This window comes from Kogia breviceps, chromosome 2 (genome assembly GCF_026419965.1).
Source record: "Kogia breviceps isolate mKogBre1 chromosome 2, mKogBre1 haplotype 1, whole genome shotgun sequence".
NCBI classification, from domain to species: domain Eukaryota; kingdom Metazoa; phylum Chordata; class Mammalia; order Artiodactyla; family Physeteridae; genus Kogia; species Kogia breviceps.
In genome coordinates, this window is record NC_081311.1 from 163604060 (window position 1) to 163624109 (window position 20050).

The 20050-nt window shown below is 40.1% G+C and overlaps 1 protein-coding gene across 1 annotated transcript in view; it reads left to right on the forward strand.

Annotated features, from left to right (window-relative positions):
- LOC131750420 (coiled-coil domain-containing protein 150-like) overlaps window positions 1-18945 on the forward strand; it is a 67679-nt gene extending 48734 nt beyond the window's left edge. The window contains 10 exon segments of the mRNA XM_067026486.1: window positions 185-354; window positions 1397-1490; window positions 2513-2685; window positions 3757-3883; window positions 7400-7594; window positions 8035-8103; window positions 8196-8357; window positions 9066-9152; window positions 18196-18306; window positions 18590-18945. Coding sequence (XP_066882587.1) covers window positions 185-354; window positions 1397-1490; window positions 2513-2685; window positions 3757-3883; window positions 7400-7594; window positions 8035-8103; window positions 8196-8357; window positions 9066-9152; window positions 18196-18306; window positions 18590-18706 — 1305 coding nt within the window. The 3' untranslated portion in view covers window positions 18707-18945.
- The last annotated feature ends 1105 nt before the right edge of the window (window positions 18946-20050 follow it).

Sequence of the window (20050 nt, forward strand, 5' to 3'; positions counted from 1 at the left end):
TCTAGTTTTCTGTTTCTCAAAGTCAGAATAACTTAAGAAACAAAATAAATATAAAATATACTTTAATTATTCCTCTTGGCATTCTGCCAGACCTGGTTTCCATATTCTTCTAGAAGTCATGGGACTCAGCAGAAGAATAACCAGAAAGGACCAAACATCTTTGTCTTATTTCGTTTTCTATTAGGTGGGAAACTTTCAGCAACAACTGGCAGAAGCTAACGAAGACAGCTGCAAAGTTACAGTCATGTTGGAGAATGTGCTGGCTTCTCACATTAAGAAGCAAGGCGATCTGGAAAAAGTGCAACTAGAGCTTGGACGGAGGGATTCAGAGATTGCCGACCTCAAGAAAGAAAGGTACCCGAGGTTATCTTTCTATCTTTGTACTTGTATTTTTCTGCTGATTTGTAGTAAAGAACAGTGTGCGGTCAAGAAACAGTCACTTTATATTGATTCCCTTGTGAAAATAAAGCGGTAAAACTAGCAAAGTACTTAAAGAACTAGCAAATTCAGGAAAATCTGGAATTATAAATAAAAATGATATCCAAAAGTTCTCATATTTTGTAGTGATGTAAATAAGTATGTATTCTAGAAATTCATGTGATATATGCTGTTTTCTCCTTGCTCTTTTCTACACCATTTATACCTGCCCTTGGGTCTACAGAACGGCAGTTGTCAAGATTAAAGCCAAGTGTCTACTTCTCTTTGAAGTAATTATCCGTTTATTAGTATCTTATTTATTTTAGATGAATCATTCTGAGAACTACTTTTAGCCATGTTTTATAAGTGAACTCCTTTGAATGTTTCAAAAATTACATTAAAGTTTCCCTTTTAGGTTAATGAACAAATGGTTTGAGTTTAATCAGACTTCTAAGACATTTTAATATGGTGCATATTGCCTCTATGTTATGGGAGAACAAGTGAGTTTTATATTCTTCATTGCACTTGTGTTTTTACATATTATGAATCTGTATTACCTCTGAACTTAAAAAAAGTCAAGCGGATGGTATTAAATATAGTTTACTATTCACAATAAAATTCTAGGTAAAAAGCAGAAATCTCAACAGCAAGCCAGTCCATACAGAGGTGATATATTTTTGTACTAGTAATATATAAAGTTAGCAGCCCATAAGTTAGGCATTAACATGTACTGATAGTTTAATATATAAAGCCAAATTGAATCATAAATGGGACAAGTTTTTAATCCATAGGAAAATTAGTTTCTTAACCTGAAGCTAAGGCTACTAACTGTCACCTGCCAACTCTCAGATATTCTGAGCATCTGTAGCCCACTACATATGCCATTTGGGCTTCTTGGAAGGTGCCCTGTAACTCCCAGTGGTATCACTCCTAGACGGTACTTATCTATGGTCACTCTCTCTGGGCCGTTCATTTACAGGGCTCTAAATCAACAGCGGGTACAGAAGCTGGACGCGGAAGTGGAACAGTGGCAGGCCAGAATCCTTGTCATGGATGCCCAGCACAACAGTGAGGTAGAAGCCAAGTGTTTTTGTTGTTGTTGTTGTTGTTGTTTGCGGTACGCATGCCTCTCACTTCTGTGGCCTCTCCCGTTGCGGAGCACAGGCTCCCGACCCGCAGTTTCAGCGTCCATGGCTCACGGGCCTAGCCGCTCCGCGCCATGTGGGATCTTCCCGGACCGGGGCACGAACCCGTGTCTCCTGCCTCGGCAGGCGGACTCTCAACCACTGCGCCACCAGGGAAGCCCTGAAGCCAGGTTTTTATAGATGATAATGTTGATATTTTTTATTTTATTGGGATATTGCTATTTTGGAAAAACGGAGTAAAACAATCGGGTAAATTTCCTTTCCATTCAAGTCTGAGTTTTGAACAGTGACATATTTCCAAAGGGGAAATGGGTCTGCGATCTTCCAGTGGACCACTTATTGGCAAACCAGGACCATAATTATGCCTAACTCTCTTTGTCTTATATGGTCTGCATTCTTTTCATGTATCAATGCATAAGTGAAGTTAAAGGGCTTAGAAAACAACGTAACTTTAGTCAGAAGTAGCTAGAGTGATCCCACTAAATAAGGAGGAATACTCACCTGTGTTTATAGGTGTATACACACATGAATATGTATCTACACGTATGCACACATATAAAATAGATATTTCCTATAAAAAGCTTTTTCCAAAAGGATATACAAGGAACAGTTGCCAGTTCTTATCTCTCTAGGCAGTGAGACCAGAGGGTCATAGGATCCGGAAGGGGAGTTTAACTGGTTTAAAACTTTAGAAATTAGGATAAATAAGTTGGCTCTATTTTCCAAAACTTTCTAATGACCAGTGGAGCATACTCTTCCCATCACCTTCTAAGAGTCTCCTAAGGACTGTCTGTAATAAGTTGTCACATATATATTCCAGGCATCTGGAGCCTTTGGTTCTGGTTCCAAATAATTATTGTTTCAAAGTTTAAAGAGTGAATATACAGTGTTATGGACTTGTTGTATCTGTTACAGTGGAATTAAAAACAGTCTTCTTTCTTCTCTTTCAGGTGGAGCTTCTACAAAAAGCTCTAGATGTAGGTAGAGAAGACAACAGGAAACTGGCTATGCGCCTGGAGCAAGCTCTCCAGACAAATAATCATCTGCAAACAAAGCTTGATCATCATGTTCAAGAGAAATTGGAAAAGAAAGAACTTGAGCGACAGTATTTGGAAACCTTCAAGTAAGGGCAGTATAGTCACAGTGAAATTAGGGAAGCGCCTCTGGGAGAGTAAGTGTGGCTAATTCACATAAACCAGTGAAACCCTTTTTCCCTACTTTGAGCTAGTACTCCCAGCAGAGCCATGTGAAGGAAGCAGGCACAGCTGAGCAGAGCAGGTATCAGCTGGCTGGGGTACGCTCCTCTTCAGCTCTTCCGCCACTAGTGTCGGTCTTCTTCCGTACACGAAGGCTTAAACCAAGTTGGAAGGGACACTGACATGTTTCTTCCAAACCTTTTCTGTCAGAAGCTTATGTGTCCTTTATAAGCATGATTTGGAAAAGGAGAAACAGAAGCATGGATTATGGGTTATATGGATTATATATGGATTATATATATGTATATCAATTTGTATATATAATATGTATATAATCCATATATATATATATATATAATCCACATATATATATATAATATAATCCACACACACACACATATATATATATGGATTATATGGGTTATTCCAACCCCTCCAGGAGTGGGATTATTCCATTGAAGCAGCTGCTAAACCATTCATTGTTTTCAATTTTGTCCTGAGATTAGTTAGGTCAAACCCATCAAGTTCGGGTCAAGCCACTAGAGTTTTTTGTTAAACTTTATCTAGGCAAATAGGATTTAGATATTAATAACATCCCATGAAAATTTATACCCAAGGGAAATGCATTGTGCACATGGATCTTTATTCCTTTCACGTAGTGAACGTACTGATATAGCAGACAAGTATAAGCTAAAGCCAAGAAGGTATTTTTCATATTTGTAATCCGTACAAATTTTATATTCTGGTGAAATGTTGCTGGCTCAACACTACTCAGTATTGGTTAAAACAAGAGTATGTGTTTCACTCTTTTGGGTGGATCTCTTTATATTGAATGACTTTTTGTTTTTTAATGCTGCAGGTAAATGCTTATTTTTTCTTCTGTTAATGAGTTCCAGATCAATGATTTTTACCTGGTGACTGATCTGCTTCTCATCGGTAAATGACACCTCCTAAGATGTTTTCTAAAGGTGATTTATCATTTCTCTTTTTCAAAACAGAGAACGGATGAATGAAGTATCCAAAATAGAAGCAGAATCGCATGCTGAACGCATAGATGCTCTAAGAAAGCAGTTTCAAATTGAGAGAGAAACTGCAAAGAAAGCAGCACAACGAGAAGTGACTGAGGTATGGAGGCAAGTGACAGAAGTCTCCCTCTAGGTGAATGCCTTTGAAGAGGAGAACCAGCTACAGGATTTCTGAGAATGGCTACAGTTGTTCTTTGGCTCTTCTAATCCCCCTTTCGCCAGCAAGCCAGATACATCTCTAAGCTGTTTGTAAATTAACACACAAAAAGTTTCTGATATACAGCTATCTGCCCAATGAAGGAATGCCTTGATGACAGCTTTCCCATTGGAGAATAATAACTGAGTGGGAAAGAGGAAGGAGGAGACCGCCATCTGCTAGACAGATAGCAAATCACCTGTCTCCTCAATTCACTTAACTAGCATCCATCATGCACCTACCTCCTCCTGAGAGGCACAAGTAAAAACAGCAGAAGATGTGGTCTGTGCTAAATGACCCCTTATTTAATTGTCATCTCCACTCTTTTCATGAGACAACTAGGAAGACATCAGAAAATGTTTCTTGGATAGCTAGAAGCTGTGTACAATTTTAAAGGAATTAAAAAGTAAGGGAAAGTTTGTTTTAGGCTGGTTGGGTGATCGAAGAAGAAGGGAAGCTTGATGAAATTATACAGGGTTGAGACTGGCAGGGTTGCGACTCTCTATGGAAGAGGATGAACAAAGCTTAGTTACAAAAATAAATTGACATGTGAGCAAAGAAAAAGGATTTGCCTCTCTTGATCAGAGCAGAGACTTCAGGAAATTTCTGAGAAAAAGGGGTTAGCTTAGATGAGACCAGCTGGGAGAGGGCCTTGACTACCAGAATGATGGGTGGAAAGTATTAGGTAAAAGTAGAGCACTGTAGGTTTCTGAGAAGGCTATGAGCACAATTTTAGGTAGGTTAGTCTATTAGCAGTGGAGAGTAGGTAAGAATGAAGAGAAACTGGAAACATGGAGGCTCAAGGGAACTAGAGCAGTTACTTTGGGCTTCAGATGATTAGAGCCAAGCAAAGTGTTTCTGTTGAAAATAGAGAACAATCAAATCAAAAATCCATTTTAATTAATAGAAAAATCAGACATTAAATGTATCATAAGCAAAGGGGAGGGAGTAATTAAAATAAGTCCAAGACTTGGTTGGCGTGGCCGGTCTGTATTTTGCCAAATTTAGCCCATTAGCAATTGCACTTGACAGCGCACAGTCACAAGATCAGATTCAGCTATTTAAATGGTGCTTTGTAAATTGAAAGCGCACTGTATAAGTGTTAAAAATATTATAAAAATAATTTCTGTAGGAGACAAAATGGGCACTGAAATTAAAAGTACCTTTATTCAGAGACAGTTGTTGAGAATACTTAAAAGTTTAAATCCTTTTAACAGGGATCAGTAAAGATGGTGAACTTGTGCAGGAGAGACCAAGGAACAGTACGAGTGTGATGTCTTGAGCAGTTAGTGGCAGGGGTGGGCTCAGGGTGCACCGTTTAAGACTCCCAGCTCTGCCTCTTATTAGCAATGTGTAAATTTACTACCCGTGCAGATCACTTCACTTCTGAGTCTCAGCTTCCTCAATCAAATGGAAATCATCACACTGCTTTCCGGGGTGGTTTTGAGGCTTAGTTTTTAGGGCTTACCCAGTTTTGACAAAGCTGTGATTAAGGTAATGGTGGAATATCTAACAGAAATTTAGTTGGGTGATAATAAAAGACTAACACTGTAGTGTGATGTTAGCATCTGAGGGAATGAGCTAGTATAAAGAGAAAAGGTAACAAATAATTTTGACTTTTTTCTTTGACATGTTAAATACTTACCAGCCACAGAGAATACCACCCTCCTATCTTCTCCCTTCTCAGCTGCCTAAAATCAAGTGGTACTCATTTAAGGGCATATGAGGAGGAGGGGGAACTCTGTAAAATGATTTAAGTAATGTTAAAAGATAAATTGAGGAATAATAAAATTAAGAGTTTATTTGAACAAAAATCAATTTGAATCAGGCAGTATGCAATCGTTTGCAATAGAATGGCGCTCTGAGGAGTTGTATAAAATGAAAAACTTTTATAGGCAGAGGGGAGCAGGAACAAGGAAGTTATACTAGGCAAAAAAATAGACTAGTTACTAGTAGCAGATTTACTTCCTTTAAGAGATGGCTGGGATCTTTCAGGCAGATTACTCAACTAATGCTGATCAGGCGATTCCTGGTTGATTGGTTTAAGAGTCCTTTTCCGGGAGAGCCAAAACTGTAATTAAGTCTCAGTTTGGTGACATAAGGCTTAGCATAAGTGACTTCATTGTGGGCCTGTTGTCTTGTTTTTAATAGTAATCACTATGTTATTTTTCCACTAGACAATTTTATTAAAATTTCTAAACAAAAATCAATATTCATAAGAAGTATAAACTACTATGTAAATAAGCTACAAGGATATATTGTACAGCACAGGGAATATAGCCAGTAGTTTATACTAACTGGAGTATAATCTATAAAAATTTTTAATCACTATGTCATAGACCTAAAACTAATATAATATCATAAATCAACTATACCTCAATAGAAAAAAAAGCAATATTATAAAAATACATGCAAGGGTAGTCAATAACTGATAGGTGTATTTACATAAACTGCCATATAATTTATTTTCACTTCTCCATACATGAGGTCACAAGTGACAGAAAGAGACAAGCTTAAGCTTTTAAAAAAACAAACAAACAAAAAAAAAAACCTTTAAAGCATAGCAATGATCACTGAGCAATTAGTGTGTGCCAGGCTCTATATTCCTTCTCTGCCTCATCTTGTTTAACTGTTACATGAATCCTATGAAGTAGGCTATTCACATACTTTTCCAGTGATGAACCCTGAGGCTTAGGGAAGTTAATTATCTGAAATTACTTGACTAGCGTGTGGTGAAGCTGAGATTGAAACTTCTGTCTGATTCCAAAGCCATGCTCTTAGAAAGCAAACGATGAACATACATTTACATTATCTGTTCTAAGAAAAATTGTGTTCTTTATTGTTAAAAATTATGAAAATCACTGAGTGTTTCTCCACAAATCTACTTATTATTATTGCCTCACTTACCCTCCTTTTTTAAATATCTATTTATGGGCTTCCCTGGTGGCGCAGTGGTTGGGAGTCCGCCTGCCGATGCAGGGGACACGGGTTCGTGCCCTGGTCCGGGAAGATCCCACATGCCGCGGAGCAACTGGGCCCGTGAGCCGTGGCCGCTGAGCCTGCGCGTCCGGAGCCTGTGCTCCGCAACGGGAGAGGCCACAACAGTGAGAGGCCCGCATACCGCAAAAAAAAAAAAAAAAAAAAAAAAATATCTATTTATTTGGCTGTGCCAGGTCTTAGTTGCGGCACACAGGATCTTTAGTTGTGGCACACAGGATCTAGTTCCCTGACCAGGGATCAAACCCGGGCCCCATGCACTCGAGCGCAGTCTTAGCCACTGGACCACCAGGGAAGTCCCATCACTTAAACTTTTTAAAAGAAAGGTCCAAAGAGAATAAAATATAGGGGCACAGCTAAACATAAGCTTCTCTTACTGAATGGAAGGTTAAAATGTTCTAATTTTCCCTTTGTATCCCACAGCTGAAGAAAGCCCTTGATGAAGCCAACTGCAGATCAGTGGAAGTATCCCGGACCAACCGAGAGCTGCGGCAGCAACTTACCGAATTGGAAAAGACACTGGACAGCAACAAGGAGAAAATAAAGAATCAAAAGGCCCAAATTAAGCTCTACTTGTCAGCTAAGGCGAATAATGCTCAGAATATAGAGAGGATGAAGGTTGTATGAAAAACCCTAACTCTCCTCTCACCTCCTTAGTATCTGATGGGGGTCCAGGCAGGCAGTGGTGTCTGGGGAAGATGGTTTCAGAGCACTACCACCACGTGACCTCTGGGAATTACAGCTACACCTGGGAAGTGGGCAGATTGCCTGTGGGGAGGCAATGGGAGACTTTGTTTCCTGCAGAGATAGTGCTGCATCAGTGTTTGGTTTCTCATTAGCTGCCAGTGTCACATTCTGGCTCCCCAGCTGTCTCTTCCACAGTGACTGTACAAGACGTTGCTCTTTCAGGGTCAGGGGGCTGGATGGGACGGAGAGCCCAGCAGGAACTGGTAACTGTGGATCTCATGTGGGATTCTTTCTGTCAGCCTATAGGCAAAAAGAGCAAGCCAGTTTTTCCACTGATCATCTTTCTATGTTATATCCACATTTACTTTCAGCAAATAGAAACAGAATTGAGGCAAATGGAGCTAATTAAGGATCACTATCAGAAAGAAAACTATGAACAGGTAGATGATTTCCACACACTCTGTTTACCATTCACATGAAATCCCAAACTTGGACAGGTTCACCAACCGTCTCCCTCTTTGTGCCCTACCAGTCACTGAGTATCCAGAAATTTGTATCTGAAATGACTAACCTACGGAAGGAGATGCAGCTGTTGGCCAAGAGCCAATATGATATGTCAGCTCGGAATAAACAGCAAGAGCTGCAGCTCGAGGCAGAGTGGAAGAGGAGGCGGGAGCTGGAGCATCGGTGCCAGGTAAAAGGGTTCCTAAGAGTCATCTCAGAGATTACCAGCAAAGGCCATGTGCAAAACCCAGCATGAGGGCACCTGGCTTTTCTAGGCTCTGCAGAAGAAGACAAACTTACAAGTCGTTCACCTTAGCTAAGTCCTTAGGATCATATCTAGGAATGAAGCCTGGAGCTTTGACTATGGCACCTCGTCTTCATGTTCAACTTAATAAAAATGGTACTCAATCTTAAAGAATGGCTAAAGCTCCCATATGCAAAGTGCTAGTGACTAAGTAAGCCTTCTGAACTTCATAGTCTTTCAGGAACCTTACACCCCTTGGTTCTTCCCTGTAGCTGAGATACATCTGTTGCCATTACAGGACTTTTATCTACTCCCAACCTAATGACAAGCACATTTTATTGCGGAAAAGGGACTTCAAGAGACCATCAAGCTCTTGCCTTCCAGCAGAGATTGTCTGCTATGAAAAGTATTCCCCAGTTCTGGAAAGAGATGTTAATCGCCTTTTCTCAGGAGAATCTGTCATATACACAAATGTATACTGTAGGTTAAACTGAAAATAATAGTTTTTATCTTATAGTCTGGTAGCACCTGGAGTTAGAAAGTACCCCATCATACTTTCATATTTTGGTTGCTCATTTATTACAATATTGAAGCTTTTATTCCATATATAGTACATTGGGAGTTTGTAAAAAAATCTTTGTATCATGTTTTCAGGAATTGGAAGAAAGTAATAGACACCTGAAGAAATGTAAAGAGGCAACAGAGAATAAACTGAAAGAAGCTAGTGTGGAATCAGAACAGGTGAGCCAGACCCACGGACATGAAAACTTAGACAAGCTTCCTCAGACACGATGACGCTGAAACACAAGTCAGTGTAATATCCTTCAGTAACACAGTTGTCAGGAGTGCAAAAGGCAAGAACCAATACCTTACTCAGTATAGCCTCTTATAAAGGATAGTTTTAAAGATTCTGTGTCAGGCTTCCCTGGTGGCACAGTGGTTGAGAGTCCGCCTGCCGATGTAGGGAACACGGGTTCGTGCCCCGGTCCAGGAAGATCCCACATGCCGTGGAGCGGCTGGGCCCGTGAGCCACGGCTGCTGGGCCTACACGTCCAGAGCCTGTGCTCCGCAACGGGAGAGCCCACAACAGTGAGAGGCCCGCGTACCGCAAAAAAAAAAAAAAAAGATTCTGTGTCTTGATGAGACATCATAGAATCCTAAAATATTGATTGATATTGACTAATATTACCTTGGTAGTCCAAGTCCCTGAAATTCCAGAAATCCCTGGAATTGGGATTGACATATATACAACTAATATGTATAAAACAGATAACCAATAAGAACCTGCTGTATAATAAATAAAATTCAAAAAAGAAGAGATTCTTAAGCTAAAGGTATCACAGTGACATTGCTGCCAGTTTATCCCTTTTGTAGCCATTAAATTACATGATAATATGACTGTCAGAATGGTATATTAAAAGGAATATGGGGGGGGCAGAGTGAAGATGGTGTACTAGGGGGACGCGGAATTCACGTCTCCTCACAACTAGGGCACCTACCAGGCACTGGTGGGGCACCACGGACACCTAAGGGGACGGGAGGAACCCCCAGTGACCAGGTAGGACGTGGGGCGTGGGGGGAGTGAAGGCGGAGGAGAAGCAGAGGTGGGACAGGACTGGCACCTGAGGGGCAGCTAGGGGAGGGGAAGGAATCCCACGCCCAAAGGGGGAAATTGGGGAAACATTGGGAGGGCAGAGGATCGAAAGGGAGCATGGCCAGGTTTCCCCTGCCCACTTGGACCCCAGGAACCTGCTAAGATCCGAGGCCTGACCCTCTGCACACCGAGGCTGCCTCCAGTCATGCGGGTCCCGAGGGAGCGGGAGGGAGGGAAGGGGGAGCAAAAGTAAAGGCTGGACGTCTGGGACCGGCACCCCTGAGGGGTGGCTGGGGGAGGGGAGGAGTTCCTACACCCAGCGGGACTCACCCGTGGTTATGGGTCCAGCGGGGATGGGGGAGACCTTGGCAGAGACAGTGGGGGAGGGCACAGATGCATGGAAGGAAACAGGGCCAGTGCCTTCCCTGTTGGGCTCCTGGGCCTAATCCTCGGAGCCTCCCTCCTACTGTGCAGAGCCCAAGCCCTGCCCCTACCCCCCCCCCAGGGCCCCACCTCTACACTCAGAGACCCCCTCTGAGACCCCCTCCAAGGCAATGGGCCTAAACCCCACCCACACACCCTCACTCAGGGCCTTACCTCCAAGCTCCAGAACTCCACACTCCAGAGGTCCTCCTTTCCTTCCACCCAGGTCCTAAGCCCTGCCCCACACTTGAACATCACCCCACCTAGGCCCCACCCCCAGGGCCTTTTCCTGCTATGGGGGTCCTGAGCCTAGGTCCTGCCCCACCTTAAACCCCACCCCTGCCTAAGTTCCACCCCTGCCTAAACCCCACCCTGCCATAGCTATGGCTTTGTTTTTTCTTTTTTCCTCTCAGATTGGGGTTCTGTTTTACCTTGTTGACTCATTGTTGATTCTCTTATATTTTTATAGTTCATAATCTTTTATTTTATTCTTTATTCTTTGTTATTATTGTTCTCTCCTTTTGGCTTGTAAGGCCCCCCCATTTATTTTTCTTTTTTCTGTTGTGGTTTTATTTTACCTTGTTGCAGTTGTTTCAATTATAGTTTTATATTTTCTAATATATTTTTTATCTTTCTAATTTTATTTTCTTTTTTATTCTTTGATATTGTGCTTCTCTGCTCCTATTCTTCCTTTCTCTGTCTCTCTTTTTTTTTTTTACCATGCCACAAAGCTTGCAAGATCTTGGTTCCCAGGCCAGAGGTCAGGCCCAAGCTCCTGTAGTGGGAGCTCCAAGTCCACTGGACTAACAGAGAACCTCAAACCCCAGGGAATATTAATGGGAGTGAGGCATCCTGGAGGTCTTCATCTCAGCACCAAGGCCTGGCTCTATCCAACTGCCTGCAAACTGCACTGCTGGATGTCTCAGGCCAAACAACCAGTAAGATAGGAATACAGCACCACCCATCAAAAAAAAAAAATGAAACAACAAAAAACAATACGTTACAGATGAAGGAACAAGGTAAAAACCTACAAGACCAAATAAGTGAAGATGAAATAGGCAAGCTACCTGAAAAACAATTCAGAGTAATGATAGTAAAGATGATCCAAAATCTCGGAAACAGAATGGAGAAAATACAAGAAACATTTAACAAGGATGTAGAAGAATTAAAGAGCAAACAAACAGTTACTGAAATTAAAAATACTCTAAAGGAATCAGTAGCAGAATAACTGAGGCAAAAGAACGGATAAGTGAGCTGGAAGATAAGATGGTGGAAATAACTGCCAGGGAGCAGAATAAAGAAAAAAGAATGAAAATAATTGAGGGCAGTCTCAGAGACCTCTGGACAACATTAAACACACCAACATTCAAAATATAGGGGTCCCAGAAGAAGAGAAAAAAAAAGGGACTCAAAAAATATTTGAAGAGATTATAGTTGAAAACTTCCCTAACATGGGAAATGAAATAGTCAAGCAAGTCCAGGAAGCACAGAGTACCACACAGGATTAACACAGAGAAACATGCTGAGACACATTAATCAAACTATCAAAAATTAAATAAAAGGAAAAATATTAAAAGCAGTAAAGGAAAAGCAACAAATAACATAGAAGGGAATCCCCATAAGGTTAACAGCTGATATTTCAGCAGAAACTCTACAGGCCAGAAGGGAGTGGCAGGACATATTTAAACTGATGAAAGGGAAAAACCTACCACCAATATTACTATACCCAGCAAGGATCTCATTCAGATTCTATGGAGAAAATAAACCTTTACAGATAAGCAAAAGCTAAGAGAATTCAGCACCACCAATCCAGCTTTACAACAAATGCTAAAGGAACTTCTCTAGGCAAGAAACACAAGAGAAGGAAAAGACCTACAAAAACAAACCCCAAACAAGAAAGTGGTAATAGGAACATACATTTCGATAATTACCTTAAATGTAAATGGATTAAATGCTCCAACTGAAAGACATCCACTGGCTGAATGGATACGAAAACAATACCCATATATATGCTGTCTGCAGGAGACCCACTTAGGACCTAGGGACACATACAGACTGAAAGTGAGGGGATGGAAAAAGACATTCCATGCAAATGGAAATCAAAAGAAAGCTGGAGTAGCAATTCTCATATCACACAAAATAGACTTTAAAATCAAGACTATTACAGTAAGAGACAAAGAAGGACACCACATAATGATCAAGGGGTCAATCCAAGAAGAAGATAGAACAACTGTAAATATTTATACACCCAACATAGGAGCACCTCAAAACATAAGGCAAATGCTAACAGCCATAAAAGGGGAAATCGACAGCAACACAATCACAGTAGGGGACTTTAACACCCCACTTTCACCAATGGACAGATCATCCAAACTGGAAAGAAATAAGGAAACACAAGCTTCAAATGATACATTAAACAAGATGGACTTAATTGATATTTATAGGACATTCCATCCAAAAACAACAGAATACACTTTCTTCTCAAGTGCTCATGGAACACTCAGAATAGATCATATCTTGGGTCACAAATCAAGCCTTGGTAAATTTAAGAAAATTGAAATTGTATCAAGTATCTTTTCTGACCACAACACTATCAGACTAGATATCAATTACAGGAAAAAATCTGTAAGAAATACAAGTACATGGAGGCTAAACAATACACAGCTAAATAACCAAGAGATCACTGAAGAAATCAAAGAGGAAATCAAAATACCTAGAAACAAATGCCAATGAAAACATGATGACCCAAAAGCTATGGGATGCAGCAGAAGCAGTTCTAAGAGGGAAGTTTATAGCAATACAATCCTACCTCAAGAAACAAGAAACATCTCAAGTAAACAACTTAATCTTACATCTAAAGTAATTAGAGAAGGAAGAACAAAATAACCCCAAAGTTAGCAGAAGGAAAGAAATCATAAAGATCAGAAATAAATGAAAAAGAAATGTAGGAAACAATAGCAAAGATCAATAAAACTAAAAGCTGGTTCTTTGAGAAGATAAATAAAATTGATAAACCATTAGCCAGACTCATCAAGAAAAAAAGGGAGAAGACTCAAATCAATAGAATTAGAAATGAAAAAGGAGAAGGAACAACTGACACTGCAGAAATACAAAGGATCATGAGAGATTACTACAAGTAACTCTATGCCAATAAAATGGACAACCTGGAAGGAAAGGACAAATTCTTAGACAGGCACAACCTGCCAAGACTGAACCAGGAAGAAATAGACAATATGAACAGTCCAGTCACAAGCACTGAAATTGAAACTGTGATTAAAAATCTTCCAACTGGGCTTCCCTGGTGGTGCAGTGGTTGAGAGTCCACCTGCCGATGCAGGGGACGCGGGTTCGTGCCCCCGTCCGGGAAGATCCCACGTGCCGCAGAGCGGCTGGGCCCGTGAGCCATGGCCGCTGAGCCTGCGCGTCCGGAGCCTGTGCTCCGCAACGGGAGAGGCCACAGCAGCGAGAGGCCCGCGTACCGCAAAAAAAAAAAAAAAAATCTTCCAACAAACAAAAGCCCAGGACAAGATGGCTTCACAGGAGAATTCTATCAAACATTTCGAGAAGAGCTAACACCTATCCTCAAACTCTTCCAAAATATAGCAGAGGGAGTAACACACCCAAACTCATTCTACGAGGCCACCATCACCCTGATACCAAAACCAGACAAAGATGTCACAAAGAAAGAAAATTACAGGCCAATATCGCTGATGAACATACATGCAAAACTCCTCAACAAAATACTAGCAAACAATTCCTAAAGCACATTAAAAGGATCATACACCAAGATCAAGTGGGGTTTATCCCAGGAATGCAAGGATCCTTCAATATATACAAATCAATGAATGTGATACAACATAATAACAAACTGAAGGAGAAAAACCATATGACTATCTCAATAAATGCAGAGAAAGCTTTGGACAAAATTCAACACCCATTTATGATAAAAACTCTCCAGAAAGTAGGCATAGAGGGAACTTACCTCAACATAATAAAGGCCATATATGACACACCCACAGCCAACATCGTTCTCAATGGTGAAAAACTGAAACCATTTCCTGTAAGATTAGGAACAAGACAAGGTTGCCGACTCTTACCACTATTATTCAGCATAGTTTTGGAAGTTTTAGCCACAGCAATCAGAAAAGCAAAAGAAATAAAAGGAACACAAATCGGAAAAGAAGAAGTAAAACTGTCACTGTTTGCAGATGACAGGATACTATACATAGAGAATCCTAAAGATGCAAACAGAAAACTACTAGAGCTAATCAATGAATTTGGTAGACTAGCAGGATACAAAATTAATGCACAGAAATCTCTTGCATTCCTATACACCGATGATGAAAAATCTGAAAGTGAAATTAAGGAAACACTCCCATTTACCATTGCAACAAGAAGAATAAAATACCTAGGAAGAAATGAACCTAAGGAGACAGAAGAGCTATATGCAGAAAACTATAAGACACTGATGAAAGAAATTAAAGATGATAAAAACAGATGGAGAGGTATACCATGTTCTTGGACTGGAAGAATCAACATTTGTGAATATGACTCTACTACCCAGAGCAACGTACAAATTTCACAATTTGTATGGAAACACCAAAGACCCCGAATAGCCAAAGCAATCTTGAGAAAGACAGACAGAGCTGGAGGAATCAGGCTCCCAGACTTCAGACTATACTACAAAGCAACAGTTATCAAGACAGTATGGTACTGGCACAAAAAGAGAAATATAGATCAATGGAACAGGATAGGAAGCCCAGAGATAAACCCTCTCACATATGGTCACCTTACCTTTGAAAAAGGAGGCAAGAATACACAATGGACAAAAGACAGCCTCTTCAATAAGTGGTGCTGGGAAAACTGGAGAGCTACATGTAAAAGAATGAAATTAGAACACTCCCTAACACCATACACAAAAATAAACTCAAAATGGATTAAAGACCCTAAATGTAAGGCCAGATACTATAAAACTCTTAGAGGACACTCTATGACATAAATCACAGCAAGATCCTTTTTGACCCACCTCCTAGAGAAATGGAAATACAAAAAAAATAAACAAATGGGACCTAATGAAACTTAAAAGCTTTTGCACAGCAAAGGAAACCATAAACAAGATAAAAAGACAACCCTCAGAATGGGAGAAAATATTTGCAAACGAATCTTCGGACAAAGGATTAATCTCCAAAATAAATAAACAGCTTATGCAGCTCAATATTAAAGAAACAAACAACCCAATTCAAAAATGGGCAGAAGAACCTAAATAGACAATTCTCCAAAGAAGATATACAGGTAGCCAACAAACACATGAAATGATGCTCAACATCCCTAATCATTAGAGAAATGCAAATCAAAACTACAATGAGGTATCACCTCACACCAGTTAGAATGGCCATCATAAAAAAATCTAGAAAAAATAAATGCTGGAGAGGATGTGGAGAAAAGGGAACCCTCTTGCACTGTTGGTGGGAATGTAAATTGATACAGCCACTATGGAGAACAGTATGGAGGTTCCTTAAAAAACTACAAATAGAACTACCATACGAGCCAGCAATCCCACTACTGGGCATATACCCTGAGAAAACCATAATTCAAAAAGAGTCATGTACCCAAATGTTCATTGCAGCTCTATTTACAATAGGCAGGACATGGAAGCAACCTAAGTGTCCATCGACAGATGAATGGATAGAGAAGATGTGGCACATATATACAATGGAATATTACTCAGCCATAAAAAGAAACGAAATTGAGTTATTTGTAGTGAGGTGGGTGGACCTAGAGTCTGTCATATAGAGTGAAGTAAGTCAGAAAGAGAAAATCAAATGTCATATGCTAACACATACGTATGGAATCTTAAAAAAATAAAAAACAAACAAAGGTCATGAAGTACCTAGGGGTAATACGGGAATAAAGACACAGACCTACTAGAGAATGGACTTGAGGATACAGGGAGGGGGAAGGGTAAGGTGTGACAAAGTGAGAGCATGGCATGGACATATATACACTACCAAATGTAAAATAGATAGCTCTTGGGAAGCAGCCGCATAGCACAGGGAAATCAGCTCAGTGCTTTGTGACCACCTAGAGGGGTGGGATAGGGAGGGTGGCAGGGAGGGAGACGCGAGAGGGAAGAGATATGCGGACATATGTATATGTATGATGGATTCACTTTGTTATAAAGCAGAACCTAACACACCATTGTAAAGCAATTATACTCCAATAAAGATGTTTTTAAAAATTAATGAATGAATTAAAAGGAATATGGAGTCCTCTCTTGTGAGTTTGACAACAGTGACACTTACTGGGCCCTTAAGGAAGTTACATTTACTTTCTGTAACTCATCAGTTACCACTTCCATAATAGGAAGTTATTACCTACCACTGTTACTCTGATAGATGGCTTGGAGTAAGTTTCAATAAATGTTGGCTCCATTCTCATTCTCCATACAAGAGGAGACATGATGTACAATGATTGTCATTTCAAGCATCTTTCCCTCCACTTCTGATAAAGAGAAAAGTGGGGTTTGGTTTGGGGGGAGATTGGGAGTGTTTCTGTCGTCAGGATGCACAGACAGACCTGGAAAATACTTTAGCTTTGTAGCTTTCTAAAAGTTAAATGACAAGCAGAGCTCTATTATCTCACTATTTTGTACCCACACTGTGATCTGGTTAATATGGGACAAGTACATAGTAGCACAGATTTATAAAGGACCTATTATATGGCTGGTGCCGTGCTAGGTGATGGAGATATAGGGTGAATAAGCCAGACGAAGCCCCTGCTCGCATCGAACTTGCCTTCTCCCAAGCAAGAGAGAAATACACTAGTCTCTGAGACCTCAGAGTCAAAACATGAAAATGCTGTCCATGAAACATAAATAATCAAAGGGGAAGAAGCAGTCATTTTACTTTTTATTCTAGAGGATATGTTCTACAGCTATTTTGAAGCAACCTTTATATATAATAAAAACCTGTTGGCTCTCCCTTCAAAATAACAAAATATCCCCAATACATAGAAAAGTGCCAGGCACATATAGGCACTTAATAAATATTTGTCAAGTAAATGAATACTGATTCTAGATCATCTTCAAAGGCAGACTACTAGAGGGACTGTTTTCAAGTCTAACAGACCATTTGGAAGTTTGTGCTTAGGAGCTAAAGTATAAAATATTTTGATAAAGGAAATAAAAAGAATACCATTTACACTAAGCTGGTCCAGTGTTTTTACTAATTCATTCTATTACTTTTATAAAGCACAGCAGGAAAATCTAGGCTTTACAGTTCAGGGACCTTGGAGAGGTGTTTAGTCTTAGAGAACAGAACTCAAAGTGTGGTTTGAACTACCAAATGAATTTTCAATGCCATCTTGTACTTTCACTCCTATCTTAACTTTCTCCTGAGCCCTCTCACCTCAGTTCACATCCAGGAAATATTAACAAATGCATGAAAATCAGCAGGTTTGCATTCATTCTTTAACTCCATATTCAGAAATTATTCTCTCATCTATAGGAGGATGTGTATTATGCAAACAGGTTGCAAAGACCATGCAGTTAGAATTTGAGTCTTTAAATATCTAGGTAAAGTCTCTTGAACTGGCAACTATAGGAAAAAAACTTCCAGTTAAACTAATATGAAGCCCATTTGCTAATTGTGGGGGGAAATAAAGCTTTTAAATTATACAATGTATAAAGAAAGAGTCTCTTGAACTAATACACAAAAAGTTGAAGTGTTCCTTTGTTGTAAATTTTAATGAGAACATTTGTATGTGCAGATAACAGCTAACCCGGAAGAAGCTCGGCGCTGGTTTAAGTGCAAACTCGATGACCTACAGCTTGAGCTGACCAAAAACCGGTTGCAGAGGGAAGACAGGTGGCAGGAAGAGGTGGAATATTTGTCTTAAGCAATTCTGGCTTTGTTCCTTCTCAGATTTCTAATTACACAAGTTCTCTCTCCATCCAGCTACTCTCCACTAATCTGTAGATTTCTTTAAACTACTGTTTGGAAAACCAATGAACTGAATTTCTTTCTTAAAAGTTCTACCTCTCCCAAGCTAACTGGTTTAGAACCACCTATCGTGAAAAAATATGACATCCATAAAGACAAAATAGGTCCTCGGCTCTGCAGTTAGTTTCTAACAGTTTTGGGGTGTGTTTTCTTTCCAACAGGACCAAGATAAAAGGCACAACAGCATATCCAATCAGTCTGCTCTACATGGATGGGAGAATAAACAGAAACTTAGATTTGTGCCTAAGAAGTGTCATTTTGAACTAAAGAGAAAGTGACGTCCTTGACAGAGGAGCTTCTTCACTTAGAACAGCTACGTCACCCTGATTCCCTGAGCCCAGCAACTAGGGCTGGGCTGTTTCCACCGTCATCAGGACATGAACTCTTTGATGTGGACTGAAGATTTTGGACCTGAATTTATCCTTTTATGAATTCTTTGATATCAGTAGAGAACCACCCCATCTTTTTTGTCCCTTTCCCCATTTTCCACCCAATAAATTTATATTAGTGTGTTGTATGATAGGAGATGCTGTTGCATAATACTTGGCTATTCTAAGTAAATTTTATTAAAAAGCATTTAATGAGGTACTGGATGATTTGGCAACTAAATGATATGATACTTTATTTCAGTGAAATGTCCTAGTCTAACATCTAGTACATAATCCCTGGAAATACGATCACCTGAAAAGTGGTAAAAACTCTCCCACTATCTAGTAAACATATACCCTTCTATGCTGGGTAATTACTAGCACACCTTTTATAAGGCCATATCTCTATTCGTATATAAGATATCTCAGAGGTTGTATTTGCAGCTTCCTTGGACATTTACAAAGAAGTTTATTCAACTCTGTTCCAGGAGATTATGCCTGACCAATGTAGCTCTCCCTTGCTATAGTAAGCAATAAATTCAGCTTTATCTTCTCATTTCAGATTAAGTAATTCAGATTTAAAGTATGTAAACAGCTGGCATAATACTTGGCTTAACTGATGCTCAAGTAATGGTAGCTGCTGATAATAGTATTAGGACCTAAATCAAGTGAGCAATTATAAAATTAGAATATCAAATATAAGACTCTCAGAGGTTGATGAGCTCACCACTCAATATCTAATATTTAAAAAAACACAGCTGGGGACTTCCCTGGTGGCGCAGTGTTTTAGAATCCACCTGCCAATGCAGGGGACATGGCTTCAATCCCTGGTCCAGGAAGATCCCACATGCCGCAGAGCAACTAAGCCCATGTGCCACAACTACTGAAGCCTACGCTCTAGGGCCTGCATGCTGCAACTACTGAGCCTGCATCCTGCAACTACGGAAGCCCGCGTGCCTAGAGTCCATGCTCTGCAACAAGAGAAGCCACCACTATGAGAAGCCCACGCACTGCAACAAAGAGTATCCCCTGCTCTCCGCAACTAGAGAAAGCCCACACGCAGCAACGAATACCCAATGCAGCCCAAAATAAATAAATAAAATAAAATAGAACAAAATACTAAAAAATATAAAAACACAACTGAATTTATTGCTTACTGTGGTAGGGGAGAGATAAGTTAGTCAGACCAGTGGCCTCCCTGATCAGAGCAAACTGCTGATCTTATATAGGGTTTTTGGTTTTTTTGTTGTTGTT